Genomic DNA, 16,427 nt, shown 5'->3' on the forward strand with positions numbered 1-16,427 from the left:
CATGGCTCGTTACTCTGCCTCTGATTGGCTAGTACTGTAAAAAGGGATTTTTGAGGGTGGTTAATAAAATCCATGCTGATTATTTAATAGCGTCACTTTCGGGGCAGCGTCTCAGCATCACCCGCAACAGTCTCTGGTTGTTTCTGTTATTTCCCTCAATACAGTACTAGTAATGACTATTTGTTGTCTTTACTTCAAAAATTTGATGTAAATAATGACACCCACCATGATTGATAAGTGCAAAAATTGAAAGTGTATAAAACACTACAAATAATGCATTGTTCACCCAATCTAGATAAAAGAAGTTAAATAATTAACGTCATTCTCGTTTAATTTTAAATTCTGGTATTTACTAGAGCTGCAAGAATTGTAAATGATTTGGGGTTCAGAATGGCAAGTTAAATATACAAGTGTTGAAATCTAGGGTACCATATATGTAAATTATGTCCATATCTCCTCCCTTACTTAAATTATAAAAATTACTTTAAATCAGGGCTGTGTTGTGCTCTGTGTCTATTTTCCTACATATTTTTCCCTTTGCCAGTCACATGCCTTATTATTTCCTCATGTTATATGGTATGTCATTTGCAGTCGATTCACTCTCAGTATGTCGACCCTCTCTCTTTTCTCCCCCTTCTTTTCAGGCCCTCTCCTCCGTTTTCTTCGAGTTAAAATGAACTAATTCACCAGTTCCTACAGCATCTGTGTTACAGACAGTTCAAGCACTACCAGATCTTCGCCTGTCTATCCTGCCTGTCCATCAACTACGTGCAGGTATTGGACAAGTCTGTAAGCAGCTCTCTGGATTATTCAGAGGAAAATAAAACACCTAGTTGACTGTAACCTTAGTAATAGCATGGGAGTGGATCATAAAAAATAAAATTCAAGAGAATTACTTCATGGCTTCTGAATCTTCTGATAGGCCAATTGACAGGTTGAATGGAATTGTGATGAAGTGAATTTAAAGTGAAATAATCTGTTTGTAAACAGTTGTTGGAAAGATTTATTTTGTAATACACAAAGAAGACGTCCTAACTGATTTGCCAAATTATAGTTTAACATGAAATCTGTGGAGTGGTAAAATAATAAGATTTAATGACTTCAACTTAAGTGAACTTCTGACTTTAACTGTAAGTCTTCACACTACAATGCATCTCCTTACAGTCCTGCAGGATTGTGAAAAAAAGGTACGCAGTTGTCCTTTGCCTCATAGAGTACCTTAGGAAAGAACAATTTACTGCCCCTAAATCAGTGCATCCCTCATGCAGACTCGAAACAGTGTCATTTAAACCGGGTTTTAAGCCTAAATGTCCGTTGACATCTTCCAACAAGGTGCATTCAGGGACCTTTATACCTTTAAGTTACAATGTCCAAATAGTATTGGCCAAATTTTGGATAAACTAAATATGCAAGAGTATTCTTACATGCCACTGTTTATAAAACACAACGTTTGTTCTTTCCTGGAAAGATCTGTGGCATAAATTTAGATTATACACAGCTCTATAGGCACCACTATACCACTGGATGTAGCAATGTTATCCAGCACACATGTATGTGGGCGAAGAAACATTTACATCGCTGATCACTTCTCTCTTTGACACATTGAGCTCCAGTATATATTTTTGTTTTGTACATCCAACAATCTGAAAACTTCTTCATTCAGCTCATCAGATTTCCATCACAGAGGGCAGTGCTTTATCCTTTGTCTAGTTTAAACACTATAAAGGAATTGACTTTCTAGAAAAATATGATGTACTTTAAATCCAATATTGTCTTCAAACAACAGAGCTTATCTGAGCTTTTTCAAATGTTTCAGCATTTGCTGCTTCATCAAACATACCAAACAGAAATCTCTCTGTAAAGCCTCTCAGATCACAAGTAACTCCATATAGACAAGCTGCGTCCTGTTACACAGTGCGTCAGCGGGCTATAAATCCCAGTAGATGTAAGCAGGTTTGAGCAGAAAAAATATGCTTAATAGAGAAAAGTATTGTTTCAATTAAGATATTTAACAAATAATCTGCAGAGTTCAGGGTGAAAAACTGTCTCCAAGCAGCATTTTTTTTCCTTTTGGTTTTGTTTAGAGAAGTTGACGACAATGAAAAGGAAACAAGTCAAGTATGACAAATTACTTTTCAGCCTGTAAACAGAGTCAAACAAAGGCTCATGCACACAAACTCAAGTTTTTAATTAACTCAGCCATGACCACGTAATTCAATGGTAGAAGGAAGCAGCTGTTAATGCATTTTTAAAGACTTATTTTTCCTATTAACTAATGTCAATCCGATCTTACTGAGCCCAACAAAAACAACATTTTAACCATAAAAGTATTCTCCATTACTCACATACATTTTTACTAATGAGCAAGATAACCGATTCCTTACAAAGCACAAATTTACACAAATATATTGCCAGCAACCAATATTAGGGATCTCTTGAACTACGTCTGTTGATTAGTAAATCAATTAGTCATTGTGCAGTTTAAATCATCTTTGGCTTTCAGAATACAGTTGTTTTTTCAATACTTGATTTCTTATCAGTCTTTAAGTTATATATTCCAAAACAAAAGAGCCCCCCTAAATTTAAATGAAGGTTTCTGATGAATGTATTATTGCATCATTTAATTGTAATCCATCAGATTACATTAAATTTACTTTAAATTATAATTTAACTACTCTGTTAATCTCACCACAAAAACACTGTCATGACAAAAACTATTTGATCCATGCTAGCTGTGTGTGTCTGTGGATGTCAGGTGGGGTCCTCAAACAATGTGTCCTGATGATGTTGGTTGTGCCTTGATGAAGGTTGTGTTTGATTCATGACATCGGATGGATTGTTATTTATCTGGTTGACTCCTTCATGTTCACCAGATGACGAATTGTAACGGGGGTCAGCCCTTTGTTCCCACAGCCCTATGTTCCCACAGCACTATGTTCCCACATTTCTAAGGATTTTTTTTCACTGACAATTTTGAAAATTAGACCCTATGTTCTCACAGACCTATGTTCCCACAGACCTATGTTCCCAGATTTATTTGGAAAAATTAGTCCTGATGATCCCACAGCCCTGTGTTCCCACATTTCTAGAGTTTTCTGAAAATTAAGGTTAGGGTTAGCGGTGTTGAGCTCAAGAGAGGGTTAGGGTTAGGGTAATGAATATTAGGGTTAAGTAATCTCCCCAAAAAAATTTGTAATGTGAAGAGTTTAGGTGATATCTTTCTTTTCTTTCTCTCTTCCTTTTTTTATTTTTTTATTCTTATTCTTTATGGGAACATAGGGCTGTGGGAACATAGGCACGCTCCCGTAACAACTATAGTGAATCAGTCCAGCGTTTTCCACAGAAGGAATTCAATCTACGGCATTTTAAACTGCATGGATGCTAAAAACATAATGGACTATGGCCCAAATGCACAGTAGCGTGAGCAGGCACCCGGCCATGTCAAATGTTTTGGTTCATCGTAAAACTTTCTTGGGACCAAAGACATTAAACGGGAACCACTGTGTTCACTTTCCCTCAATCACTAATTCAACATTTTGATTGTGTCATCTAATGCTTGCAAAATTGGTGTTTATTGTGTTTCAGCATCAATACCTGAGAAACAAATGAATTAGAAAAAACAGTGTCATTAGTTTTAAATAGGGGATGTTTCATCTTGTTATCATACTAAACTAAGATAGTTAATGTAGTAAATGTTTTTCCTGCCAAACATCAGCGTGTTATCTTGCTGTGTGCATTTTGGCATGCTAGAGTAAACTTTGCTATAATGCTATATCACAGTGACTTACAGCTACATCCGACGAGCCTGTACACCGCAAACTGCTGCTATCCACAATCCACCGGTACAATCTCATAACACAGCTAAATAGAATGGGTATCAGTGTGACACGTTTAATAAAGCAAGATTAGTTTAACCAACACTAGTATATACAATGTTGTTTGTAACAACGTTTACATTAAAGATAATGGAGGCAGCAGTAGCAAACCCTCACCGTCTCAAATACTTTAAAAGCAAACCAGACATGTGACAGCTGCTCTGATAGCGATAGTAGTGGTGCTAAAATAATCAATCTATATGTGGGTCACCTCTCGACCATATTTTCTTGTTGGCAGGGTTGCGATAAACCCTAAGCACCTCAGCAGTCAACATCTTTTTTTAAAATTCTTCCACTCTTTGCACTTCATGTACCTTCTTTACAAGCTTCATCACATATGAAATCAACTCTTGTTTCTTGTGACATTTGTCTGTTGTGCTGTTATCTCCCTCCCTCCCACAAATCTGATCAGTGGTGTTATTACACTTTTTTTTTGCACCAAGCTGACCAGAAGGGAAGCCAGTGTTTTTTCAATAGTTTCAACCCACACTTCCATACAGATTGAGAAACTGCATCATCATTTACATCTCAAAAACCATCTCAGTATTTGCTTGCATTCTGTTGAGATAATAATTCACTGTAAGGAACTCATTGTAATATTGTAGATGCATAGTGGACAAATATCCCTTCAAAAGAGGAGAAAGGTTTAAAAATAAAATTTAGAGGTTTATATCTGAGTATCCTCTGTTAAATGGAATGAAAAATAAACTAAACCAGAAAAACTAATGAGCTGGACTGAGGATTAGCATTTGTTTCTAAGGTTGTGCATCCTAACTGTTGATTTGGATGACTGATGTGAGAAACTGGGGGAGGGAAAGGGGTACAAAGTGCAAGAGCTACAAGCAAGCGAAACACAGATGTGAGCAGCTTCAGAGACCCCCCGGGGAAGTACAGCAAAGGTGGAGCCATGTCCAGGATGGAGGATGTATCAGACCCTACACTCACCTCTGCAGGTCCCCAATGAAAGCAGAAAAGTGTCTGATCACAGCCATGGGGAGCCCAGCACTACCACACACAACGTCACAGTATGTGTGTGTGTGATCTTGTGGCTGCTTTCTCAACCAAAAGAGCAGCCCTTAGGGAGATACCATCAAAAGGGCCTAATTAATCAAAGTAACACAGCTGCGGTGCAGGTGGAACACTAAAGAGGAATTCTGGGAAGAGCCACATACGCCCCTGAAGATGCCAAACATGCCACCATCTCATCCCAGCATCGCAGATCCAGGCTTCCAGGAAATCACTTTTCTAAAACTGCCCGAGTTTACTTCAGTGGTACATATGGGTTGAGCTCCGGTACACAATTTAGCCAAGCCCAGGTAATTCCGGGGATGAATGCGGGTCTATGCCCACTTAATTCAACATTACACACACACACAAATACATATCCCCATTACCCTCATGCTCAGGTCAGGATCAATAGGCTGATTGATTGAGTAAGGACAGAAATCTTGGCAGCAGGCGGGATATGGGTACGGGAAAGAGTATGAGAGATATTGGCCCTCAAGAAACCAATCGATCTGACGTCTACCGATCGATGGTCCACTCGAGACTAAGTGAGAAGCGTCTGGAAGTTAAAATAGGTCTCCCTAATATCAGAGTAGGAAATACATCTCTGTGACTTTGTGGCAATTGAATACAGGACGAAGTGACTCACCAGGTGCCACATTTGAAAATGTGTGAATTATTCTGTACAGCTCATTTGACATCCTGTCATGAATTCAACTGTTGTGTAATGTTTAGAAGTCAACACAATTGCATGAGATTTGTGCGGTGACAAGGTAACATGGTATCTTGGGATATTTTAAATTGTTATGGTGTCAGATTTATTACTGTGGTTTAAAAAATCCTGCTGGATATCATTAATAGTGTTGTCGCTTAACCTTTGTTATTTCTATTTCTGGTTTTCAGGGAATAAAATTGGAACATCTATCAAAGTTTTGTCATGGAAAAATAATCAACTTTATTCTATTTATAAATAAGAATTGCAGTTCAAAAAAAGTGTTCAAAGAAATTGTATGTAATGAAATTCACATACAAATTTTAAAATTGAACATGAACATAACATGAAAAATCAAAGTTGAAGTAAGCATCAATTGGCTGCTTACTAGAAGCCTTAAGGCCGATTTATACTAGGCTTTTTACGCACGCACGCACGCGAGAGACGCAACACGCCCCTCACGTACTTGCGGGGGGCGTGTTGCGGCTTGCGTGCGTCAGCCAATTTTTCTGACTATACGACAAAGCAACGCAAGCCTCACGCAGCCCGCAAGGCTTGTGATTGGTCTGCTTACTACATCCCGTCCGGAGTCTAGTTTCCGGTTTCAATCCCGGAAACTGCGGAAACCACGGAAGATTTAGAAGAACGAATATGGACCAAATAGAAGAGCACTTGGCAGAAAAGATCCGAAACCATGTCCACTATTATAACCCGTCACTGACCGGCGGATTTGTCCGCCAGTAAAAGGCTCTGAGGAGCCGCCGTGGCGATGTAAATTAACGTGTGCCACACACAAAGAAGAGCCGACTTCAACAAAAAACATTACTCCGCCTAGTGGTCTGGCGGTGAATTGCGTTGCAACACCCGCAACCGTGAGGGAACTATAAACCAAAACGAGTCCGTAGAAGCTGCGTGCGTGCGTGCATGCGTGCGTAAAAAACGACTATAATTCGGCCTTTACATTGTGGTTTTTCCGTCCGCTCGTAGCATTAACTGCGAGAAAAATTTGGGCAAGGCTTTAAAAGTGGAAACTCTCCAAATCTGCAAAGCACTGTTCCGAAAAAAACTGTCATTTTATAAATTATTGTACAGGGTACAACAAAAAACAATTACCTATATAATTGTAGGTGCCTTCCCCCGTTTAGCATGTATGCCAATAATCACCACAGGCATACGACTTACTAAATAATAGACACATGCATACATTAATTCATAAATACTAACATTCACACACATACAGAACATACGCCGTCGGGAGATGTCACCAACAAAGCACAAGAATACTAATTGGATATTCTACAGACTGTATACTAATTACATCAGAATTAATGTTGACATAATGAAATTTTGTGTCCTTGAAAGGTATGCTGTACTTGATATTGCTTGCCTCCGTTTTATTTGTCTTTTAACTGTAGTTCATTAAACACAAGAGACACCGAGAGAAAAGAGAAGCGTCCGCGTGGCTTACACAGGTGATTACTACCAGAGAGAGTTCTTTCGTACCCTTTCAGTGTTCTCCATCAGCAACAACTAAATCACTAGTCTACTACTCCATTCATTATGAAAAAGTCAAACCTTACACAAAGCAGGTAAAAAACGGATGTTCTTTGTCTCCTCACAGAAACTGAGAGGTGATTTGAGGGTCGTGATGTTATGGGGGGCTTCAGAAATAACGATTCAATACATTATGAAAGCAACACAGCAAGTAAAAAGAGATTAGCTAAATCCAGTGCTGATATACTCTGTTGACCTTGCTTTTTAGTGCAGGTCAGTTCCTTTAAGAAGAAGGGACGAGGTGGGTCATTTGCTGAATTATTGACAGTGGAACGACTGTTGGGTCCTCTGACCACATACTTGACAACAAAGACTGAAGGGATGGAGCGGGGTCGTTGGCTCCAGGACTTAAGGGTTAGAGGGTTCTTTGATGTTCAGCATCTCTTGGGTCTCCATGATGCAGTGACCTCTAGGCTCTGAAAAGCCCTGTAGGTTAACTCATTGATGACAAGACAGAAGCAGCCTTAGCTCACCCAGAGCAGATCAATAGCAGTGAGTGATCAAGTGATTGTGAGGAATGAGGGCTGACAGGAAAATGAATGTCCTGAGGTCCATCTTCTGATACAGAGCCTGCCATTTATTTTGGCACTTATGAACTTCAGTATTTCAGGGCTCCAGACTACGACCATTTAGTAATATTATAACTAGACATAAATAGCCTTGCAGGTTAAAAAAAAAAAAAGATCATCATAAATGCCATTACGTGAAGTACCAGGAGCAAGCAAAAGTATATGTGTGTATTGGATCCCAGACTTCTCAGACGCCTCAAACACACATAGTGAGGCAGAGCGGAGCCTCTTAACGTGAATAGATCGGAAAGAATTTCCGGCTGGTGAATAACAGTGCCAACAACAAGTGAAAATACAGGGTTTCCACTACAGTGCTGTAGCTTCATAATCAGGGCATAAAATTGACTCAGTGTTTGTTTGATCGAGAGTTTATGAAGCTGCATTTAAACATAGTGAAAAATGAGTTGTCGACATTTTGGGGGCGCTCAGTACAACCCAAGACATGACAAGGACGGACAGGAATCAGTGTTAAAGTGACTGGCGCGATTAGGATTTATAATCCGACAGGATCGATTTTCTGTTTACCGAGCTGGTTACATATACCATGTGCCAAATGTTTAATATTTATTCAAGAGCAATTCTTGTTAACAGAGCCAGAGACTCCGTTTTTTATTTGTTGTTTAGGTTGTGTGTATGATTTTTTTAATTTATGTTATACTGTATTTATTGAGATTATTATAATATTTAAAATTATAATTCATATATAAGACTGAATATTAAAAAAATAGAAATTCATTGCTCTCTGAAAGGGTGTACTTGCAGGATTATGATTGTAAGCTTTAATGTGTCAGTTACACAAGCTATTGCAGTTATGAAATGTAATTTAGGCATGCGATTCAACTCCTTAGATACTCAATAATAAAATACTAGATTGAGAGCTGGGCAAAAAAGAAAAACTGATGTTGGACATGACATAAAATTAATAAATATTTTTCTACCATATACCACAGTAACTGGAACAATCATATGGGTTGGTTAGGTATGCCACAGGTGTTCTGCAACAACATTTGTCCAACACTAACAGGCCAATTTGCTCTGGTGAGTGAGAGAAACTTATGATCAACCTAATTTGTTTATCAGTGAATCACTTTGAAAAAAAGAGCTAACTAGAACTACCATACTGCAGTTGTATGCCCCTGCCAACCAGTGCAGTTTGTGTTGACACTAATGTTATTTTACAGATTCATATAAGGTCAATATGAACTTTAGTTCGTCCAAGTGACAACTTCGGCCTTTGATAAAAAACGCCAACAACCAGAGATGAGACAATATGCTGACCAAAGCACATAAACTGCCACATTGTGTTGGTTCAGAATAAACCTTTTGATCAAAGGTTCATTAAGCTTAACTTTTAATTCAGGCATTACATGAAATGTGACTGAAAAAGACACAACACATGAAGTCAGAATAGAATGAAACAAGTTTACTTTATAATAAATAAAGCGTGCAGGACTTTTGAACAGAACAAGTACTAGATGAATAACATGTGTTAGAGGGTTAATTATGCCGTTTAAAATACAATGAGAGAGCTGGTCAAGGGTTGGACTCCAAACCCTGATGATAGAACCATGCAGTCTATTTTAAGGTTCAATTATACTGGTATCCAAAGGTTGTTGCACTCTGTCTCCACACTTGTCTGTTCAGTTAGTCACCTCACAATGTATAGGTGGAATGCTGCAGCATAGATGATTATGGCTCACCACACCTGGACAACTGTAATATTGCTAGGTGCATCTAAGACAAAAGGTCAGAACAGCAGTGTTTTTACCCCCTACAGGACTTGCTGTAGCGTGTAGCGTACTTTTTAAAACACTGACGCACCAGATCACATGGTCCTTCACCTTCAACACTAGCTGAGATGTTATCTTGTTACCATGGTAATCAGAACATCAACTCTGAGAAAATCTTCCTCAGTAAAAACCACATTTCCCAAATGGCTTTTCAGTATAAAGTGCATTTATCTTATTAACTCTTAATCTGAATAAGGTGCTCTGCCCTTCTTGACATCAACCTGCTACAGTGTGCTGAATGTTACAGTCCATTATCTGTTTCTAATCTTCTTATAATGACTTGCTGACTCCTTACTATCAGGCTTCTCTCTACCATTAGACAACTGCAACAGTTTTGAACTGTGACTACGAAAAACACTATGCTGAGAGTTCTCTATTGCTCTAGAGAAAAATCATTTTGTACTGGCTTGTAAATATGAGGATATTTATGCCAGGAGGGAGGCCAGAGGAGATGCTATTCTTTTTTGACCACAGCGTATTTTTATATTGATGTTGCACAAAGCAATAAAAGTCTTGCCGTGCATGTACTTTACTTGCAGGATGAAGAATGTGTACATGAAAAGGAGATCTGTCCTGGACAAAAGGTCATAGGTCGATTGTATCAGTGTTTAACAAACAGTGGTTCAATCTGTGGTCTGGATGAGCCTGCCAGGTGAGCCAAGTTGTTTTTATTTGGACGAGAACTATTCAATTCATAATACATCACCGCTCTTTTTGTTGTCCCACACAGGTCCGACACATTGAAGGAGCCATTTACATTTTACTTAACAGTTGAGGTTTCAAATGGAGTGGGCCAAACCTAAGGCACAGTCTTGCTTCAAATGCCTACTATTTCACAGCCGAGAAACCGATGAGTTGAACAAATTGCCTCTCATCCAATGTAATAGTTCATAATTATTTACTCAGATAAGAAAAGTTGTGGGTGCAGAAAAAAAGCCTTGGATGGCTTTCTTGTCTGTCTGGCAAGAAGAACATTAATCCTTCCAAACACAATCTCACTGGTCAGAGGTGAGGGCAAACACACATTCACAGATTTTCTATGAATCATTTTAGGTCTATCTCTATGAAACTTTGTGTGAAGCTTCTGATAAATAAGGGTCACCTTCAGTGTTATTCACCAATTTATATCTACTGGACAGTGCAAGGGCAGGGTCAACCCAGGCATTTCCATCCTTATGAAAGGATCAGCAGGGTATTCCCACAGGGCCTCATTGGGGCACTGCAATAGGCACTTAAAAGTTTGCGGACAGCTAAGTTCAAGTGCCTACCAACTGAAGCCTTCACTTTGAACCATCGCTTTTTAGTCGTAGTCCGATCATCAGCTGTGAGCAATTTCTTTGAAATGAGGCCTAATGAAATGGTGCTCTGCACTCCTGTTGGACAATCCTCACAATCTTCTCTCTTCAGTACTTAAATCTCACTTGCTCTGTCTAGGAGCTGCAGGAGGTGTGTAGAGAAAGTTGTTTATAGATTGCATGGCTTTTGCCCTCTCTCCATCCCTTCCATCCCCTCTCTCTTTCTCTTTACAACCCAGAAAAAGCAAAAATCCCATTTTAAACCTTTGTGCGGGTCCCACCGGAGGATGAAGCGCCGCGCTGCGCCAAGGCTGCCTAGCGCCGTGCAGCAATCGTTTCGGCGTCAAATGTTAGGACGCTGTTGCAGTTAATGTTGGAGCAACAAGTGACTATATGCTTTTATACTACTGGGTCAACGAGTGATATTATAAGCGCTGCCCGGCGCGTAGGGATTAGCGCTTACGCGTCGCTTCAGCGTCCGGTGTAAACCCGACATTAGGGTTGCAGCCAAAGTGTTGCAGCCAAATCCAATACAGTTGAAGTAACTGGTTACTCCTTCTTCAAACATTAAAAAAACAGAAAACAGAAAAAAATCTATAAAATGTCTCCATACTGCTTGTGTGGTGTCATCGAAATTTCTGTAAGCCCCAACATTTTAATTCAACTCTGTAACAGCATCATGTACACTGTGTTTTAAGCCTAAAAATCTGCTGCTGGAAGTAGCGATGCTAATGCGCACCCCATGCATTGCCCTGGGGCAAGAGCTTGTGTTCTGTGTGTGCTTGCGAACGCGGCTCTGAGGAGGATATCTGAGGACATTTGGTGACAGTTACTTTAATTTGAGTTGGCTGCAATGCTGTTTACCCTCACGTCCCGTGTGTCTCTGTGTCTCCGCGTGTGTCTCAGTGAAGATCAATCAGCTAACACCCATTAGCTGTGCTGATTAATCCTCTGGTACAGGTTGATGTGCTCTGAGACACTTCTGTGCCCACAATGAAATAATAAGCAGATTCATTCATAAAGAAAATATGAATTAGTTGCAGTCCTCTACAAAAGAGTCAAAAAGATTCTCCACCTCAACAAGGCTTTTCATGCATGACATATAATACTAATCTGATGATGTAATAGTATAACTAAGGGGGAATTTGGAATTTGCATAACTGTGTACTTTTACATTAAACAATTAAAATACCTTTTTCCTATGCTTGCAGTTTTGCATTACTTTTAATCGTTGAAGACATAGTATTTTTACAGAGTGGTATTAATACTTTTCCTGACTCTCTCTCTCATCGCTTTCCGATTCTATTGAAAATGAAATTCACAGGAGTTTTCAACAAGTGGTATAAAAAAAGTTTTGTTACTTTTGATAATCCTGACTGAATATGGTAGAAACTGTATGTAAAGTAAAGTGGGGCAAAAATAATAATATTTATGTAAAGTATTATATAACACTTTAATACTACTACTACTCCTATGAGTAATTTGTTCATAAATCAGACTTAAATGATGTGTGATGAGCAGTGTTATTACACAAATGCAGAGAATGAGATCTGTTAGCGCCATCTGTAGGATGAGAATGTTAGCTTCAACATGCTGGTGCTCCCTCTATATTTGGCTTTTTTATCCTGAATTCTATAAAGCTCAGGCCAGCTATAGTAATCCAGATGACTCCCTGAGTTGGCAGATGACAGGCAGCCTCAGGGCCACTCTATTACAAACAAACAAATCAGCGGCTCCAGCTAACTGCGTCCAACTGGATATCTCCTCCTGCCAGTCAGCTCCAAGCTGCAACCAATGCTTCTCTATTCTGAGTGTGCGAGCGAGAAATCAATATGTAATCATATTCACATTTTCTTTGGCAGGAGACTCTGGGGGCAGACATGGGATTGAGACGACCCGCTCGGCACAGTGAGGCCAAAGGAGGCCAAGCACATTAAAATCGTATCGGTCTGTGTTTCACCTCTTCCACAGTGGCCTGATTCAAAATCTACCCAGATTGTTCTTGACAGAGGTGACTGTGTTTCAATCAACTTGATTAGTGTCACAGATATATTGTACTGAGATCGTTGTTTGGATGGTTCGATTGAGTAGAGGTATATTCTTTCTGTATTCTTTCTCTCTCTCTCTCTGTGTGTGTGTGTGTGTTTAAGCACGCACGCACGCAGGCACGCACGCACACACACACACACACCATTTTGCTCGGGACATAGGCTTCCTGGACTGGAGGTTCAAACAGCTCAGGACCACCGTGGTCTTGTCCTTCATTTAATTACATTTGCAAATTACTTCAAACTACATTTTTGTAAAAAAGTGTATGTGCTTCCACTGGACCCCAAGACACACTAAGTAAGTCAATATTTTGTCTTCATCATACTATATAAACTTTTGTTTTTCTTATTATGGATCAAAATTGTCGGAATAATCTCTTATTATATAATTGTCTCAGTGGGTGGAAATAATGTGCACAGAGTATATTTATTAACAGGTTGTACTGCAGCCTGCACCTTGGTTTCTTGAACTAGGGACAGGGTAACCCTTCCACTGAAGCTTAAATCACTGACCTGAGCCAATGCAGACACGCACACACACACACACGCACACACACACACGCACACGCACACACACACACACACACACACACACACACACACACACACACACACACATACACACACACACACACACACACACACACACACACACACACACACACAAACACACTCTAGCCGTCATTTACATCGTTAACTAGATATACAAGACAGACATCCATCATTTCTACATTCCACTCACACTAACTCTTTTCTCTTACAAGTCCATGTATTTCCCTTTTCCAATTTCAGCCAGCGCTCCACCCATCTGGTCTCAGACTTGTGGCTCATGATAGGAAAAACACATTTAAGGAAATAAATAGACCCTTCTGTCTCCCTCCATTTCACCATCACCTCAGGAGATAAGATGACAGAAACAGTTTTCTCATCTTTCAGGGTATGAAAATGAACGATGCTTGAGAATATGGAAGATTCGCAAGCAGGCGGCTTGCTCAGTAAATCATCTTCAGCTCTTTACCTCAGAAAACTATTTGGACTGAAATATCAAGATATCCCTTCAGAAAACATGCATGGGGGCTGGTGACTCTGTGCCAGTAGATTTCTGCTTAGACATAATTAATAAGAACCTTAAAGCAAATAGCAGTCAGATAGCCCATAATGAGCCAAACACAATAAAAATATCAATGAGTTCCAAAAACAACTTTCAAAATATCATGGATGATGCATCAGTTCAACATGAGCACAGAGTGAAACGCAGTAGATTGAGAAGGTTTGTTGAAAAATGAGAGGTCCCCTGCGATGGGGGAAAGTGATACCTTCGTTCTTACCTTCCTCCCAACCCTGGGGACTTCCTGTCTTCTTTTCTGCTTTCTCATTCCTTTCCTCCCGCAGGTCCCCGGCAGCCACTATGCTCCACGTGAACTCTGGGATGCTGTCCAGCTGCTGGTCACATGTTCTACTGTTGCCAGGGCATCTGTGATCTGTAGAAAAAGGAGCCATGATGAGGATAAAGTTCGATTATTCAATTATCGAAGAGAAAGGACAAATTTGAACCCAGCGGAATATCTTTGTCTAACCCAGGAGAAAATTAAAACGTAACTAAGCTGCTTTGACAAGTGTTTCAGGAAAACCACCCTTCACGCCATCAATACAAGCATGTACACAGTCTGAGTGAGTTTACTCCTGTGTCCCGTATATAAAGTTGAAAGAAAACCTTCCCCTCAAGTTAAAACGTTTTCAGTGCAGGGCAGACGTTTCTACGGAGAAGACTAATGTTATATTGAAATAACCGATATAAATGTGCCTTGTGTGTCTTGATCAATAGATCATTCTGTCCTCTCTGTCCTGCAGTTTTCAGACGTGTCACTGTTATAATGTTGGTTGATAACGGTTGTTAATGCAATAATGTTAGTTGATATTGTTTGTCACTGTTGGCTGTTTGTCACGTTGGCATGCGGCTGATGATGTTACGAGTCGTGTCCCAATTCCAAGGGGAAGATTTTTTAGCTTATTTTCCTTGCGGCTCTGTTTGGAGGAGGACACTTCCATCGAAGGGCACTTCATATGGGGGGGTAGGGCCAGGGGAGAGGGATTGGGCCAGGACCCAAGTCTAATATTGCCTCATGTACAGTAAAGTTTCAGTCTTGAATTACCACGGCTTTAACGGCCAGACAGAGAAGCTACCAAATAGAGGAAGAACGTTATGAGTGGGATATTTTGTATTTTTAACATTGAGTGGCTTTTGGTTGCAACACATCATCTTAGGTTAGACCACAAAGTAAGTGTTGGTGCAGAGTGCACCTTTTCTTACAGAGTAGAGTGAAGAGGGTTATACAGATACACAGTGAAAGGAAAATTTGCTGCTGAGAAGCAAGGTGTTCTAGTTGGTATTACTGATGCAATGCTAAAAAATCCTCCCTAAGAATTTGCTCAGGGAGTAAATTAAGGGTCAGCTCTCCTCCCACTCATCCTCTCTCTATCTCCAACTTTAGCTCCATCTGTCCTTCCCTCCCTGTGGAAAGACTTCACGAAGACACATCCCTGTGGCCATGTAAAATCACTGTTAGCAGGGCATGGTAACTTTCAAATGACTTTTCACACTGGGCTCCGATGGAGGAGAAGAACTAGAGTTGTTGTGTAGAAAGATGAGTATACAACACTGTTTTTTTTATTATAGCCACAAAGACTACCAATATTTTTTGGTAGTTAATAGCCAGCTATGATCACATATATACATGTATATATATATATATATAGTAATGTTATGTATATTGATTGGGTAAGCAATGTCTGAGATATTGTAGGTAGGGCAGAACTGAGAAGATGTCAACATTGCATTAGGCTGTATGTAAGTTACAAGGCTTGAGGAGGGAGTTGCTTTTAGCAGAATCCAAGGAGAAGCGGATTTTACAACTTGTAACCAGCTAACTTTATCATTTGTTTTTACATTTACTTTCATCTCCATATTTTACTGAACCCTTCAGTATTTCGTGCCAATTTGTGTCTATATTCATCTAGTGGTTCAGAATTCAGATCTATTTTCAGTACACATGCAAATAGCCAAACTGGATTTCTGTGAGGTGAGACCACAAACCCATGCACGGCATGCCGCCCATTATCAAATATCTCTTTCCATTAACTGAGAGTAGTTCAAGCTACAATATTTAACATATATTAAATTATAACTTAGAAGTTGCTGAACTTATTAAATGCTTAAAATGAGTTTTATCTAATGGGGTGGCATCAACTTTCCATTAGGCTGTATTTAAATTACAAAGCTGTCCGCTTGAAGAGGCAGCTGCCTTTAGCAAAATCCAGGCAGCATTTGCTCCCAACCACTTAGTGCCAGTAAGCATAATGGTTTCCATGCCTAAAACTTGTCATTTGGTAAAAAACATTGATTATTTTAGCTCATTGCCACTGGGAACCCTGAGGGCTGATGAGATGTGGAGGAATTGATAAGTTCAAGGTTGTGGTGAAAGCTAATTTCCTTTCCTTCAATAAATGTCTATGAAGCTGAAGTGGAATGATTCTGTTTGTTCGGCTGCAAAAGGCTTTATCGTTGCACTGAGCTGACAT

The 16,427-nt window shown here is 39.7% G+C and overlaps 1 protein-coding gene across 1 annotated transcript in view; it reads right to left on the minus strand.

Moving 5' to 3' along the window:
- alk (ALK receptor tyrosine kinase) overlaps window positions 1-16,427 on the minus strand; it is a 346,989-nt gene that overhangs the window by 171,477 nt on the left and 159,085 nt on the right. Inside the window, exon 3 of the mRNA XM_061082808.1 lies at window positions 14,165-14,329. Coding sequence (XP_060938791.1) covers window positions 14,165-14,329 — 165 coding nt within the window. The remainder of the gene's footprint in view (window positions 1-14,164; window positions 14,330-16,427) is intronic.

Source organism: Limanda limanda, chromosome 12 (assembly GCF_963576545.1).
Source record: "Limanda limanda chromosome 12, fLimLim1.1, whole genome shotgun sequence".
Lineage (NCBI taxonomy): Eukaryota > Metazoa > Chordata > Actinopteri > Pleuronectiformes > Pleuronectidae > Limanda > Limanda limanda.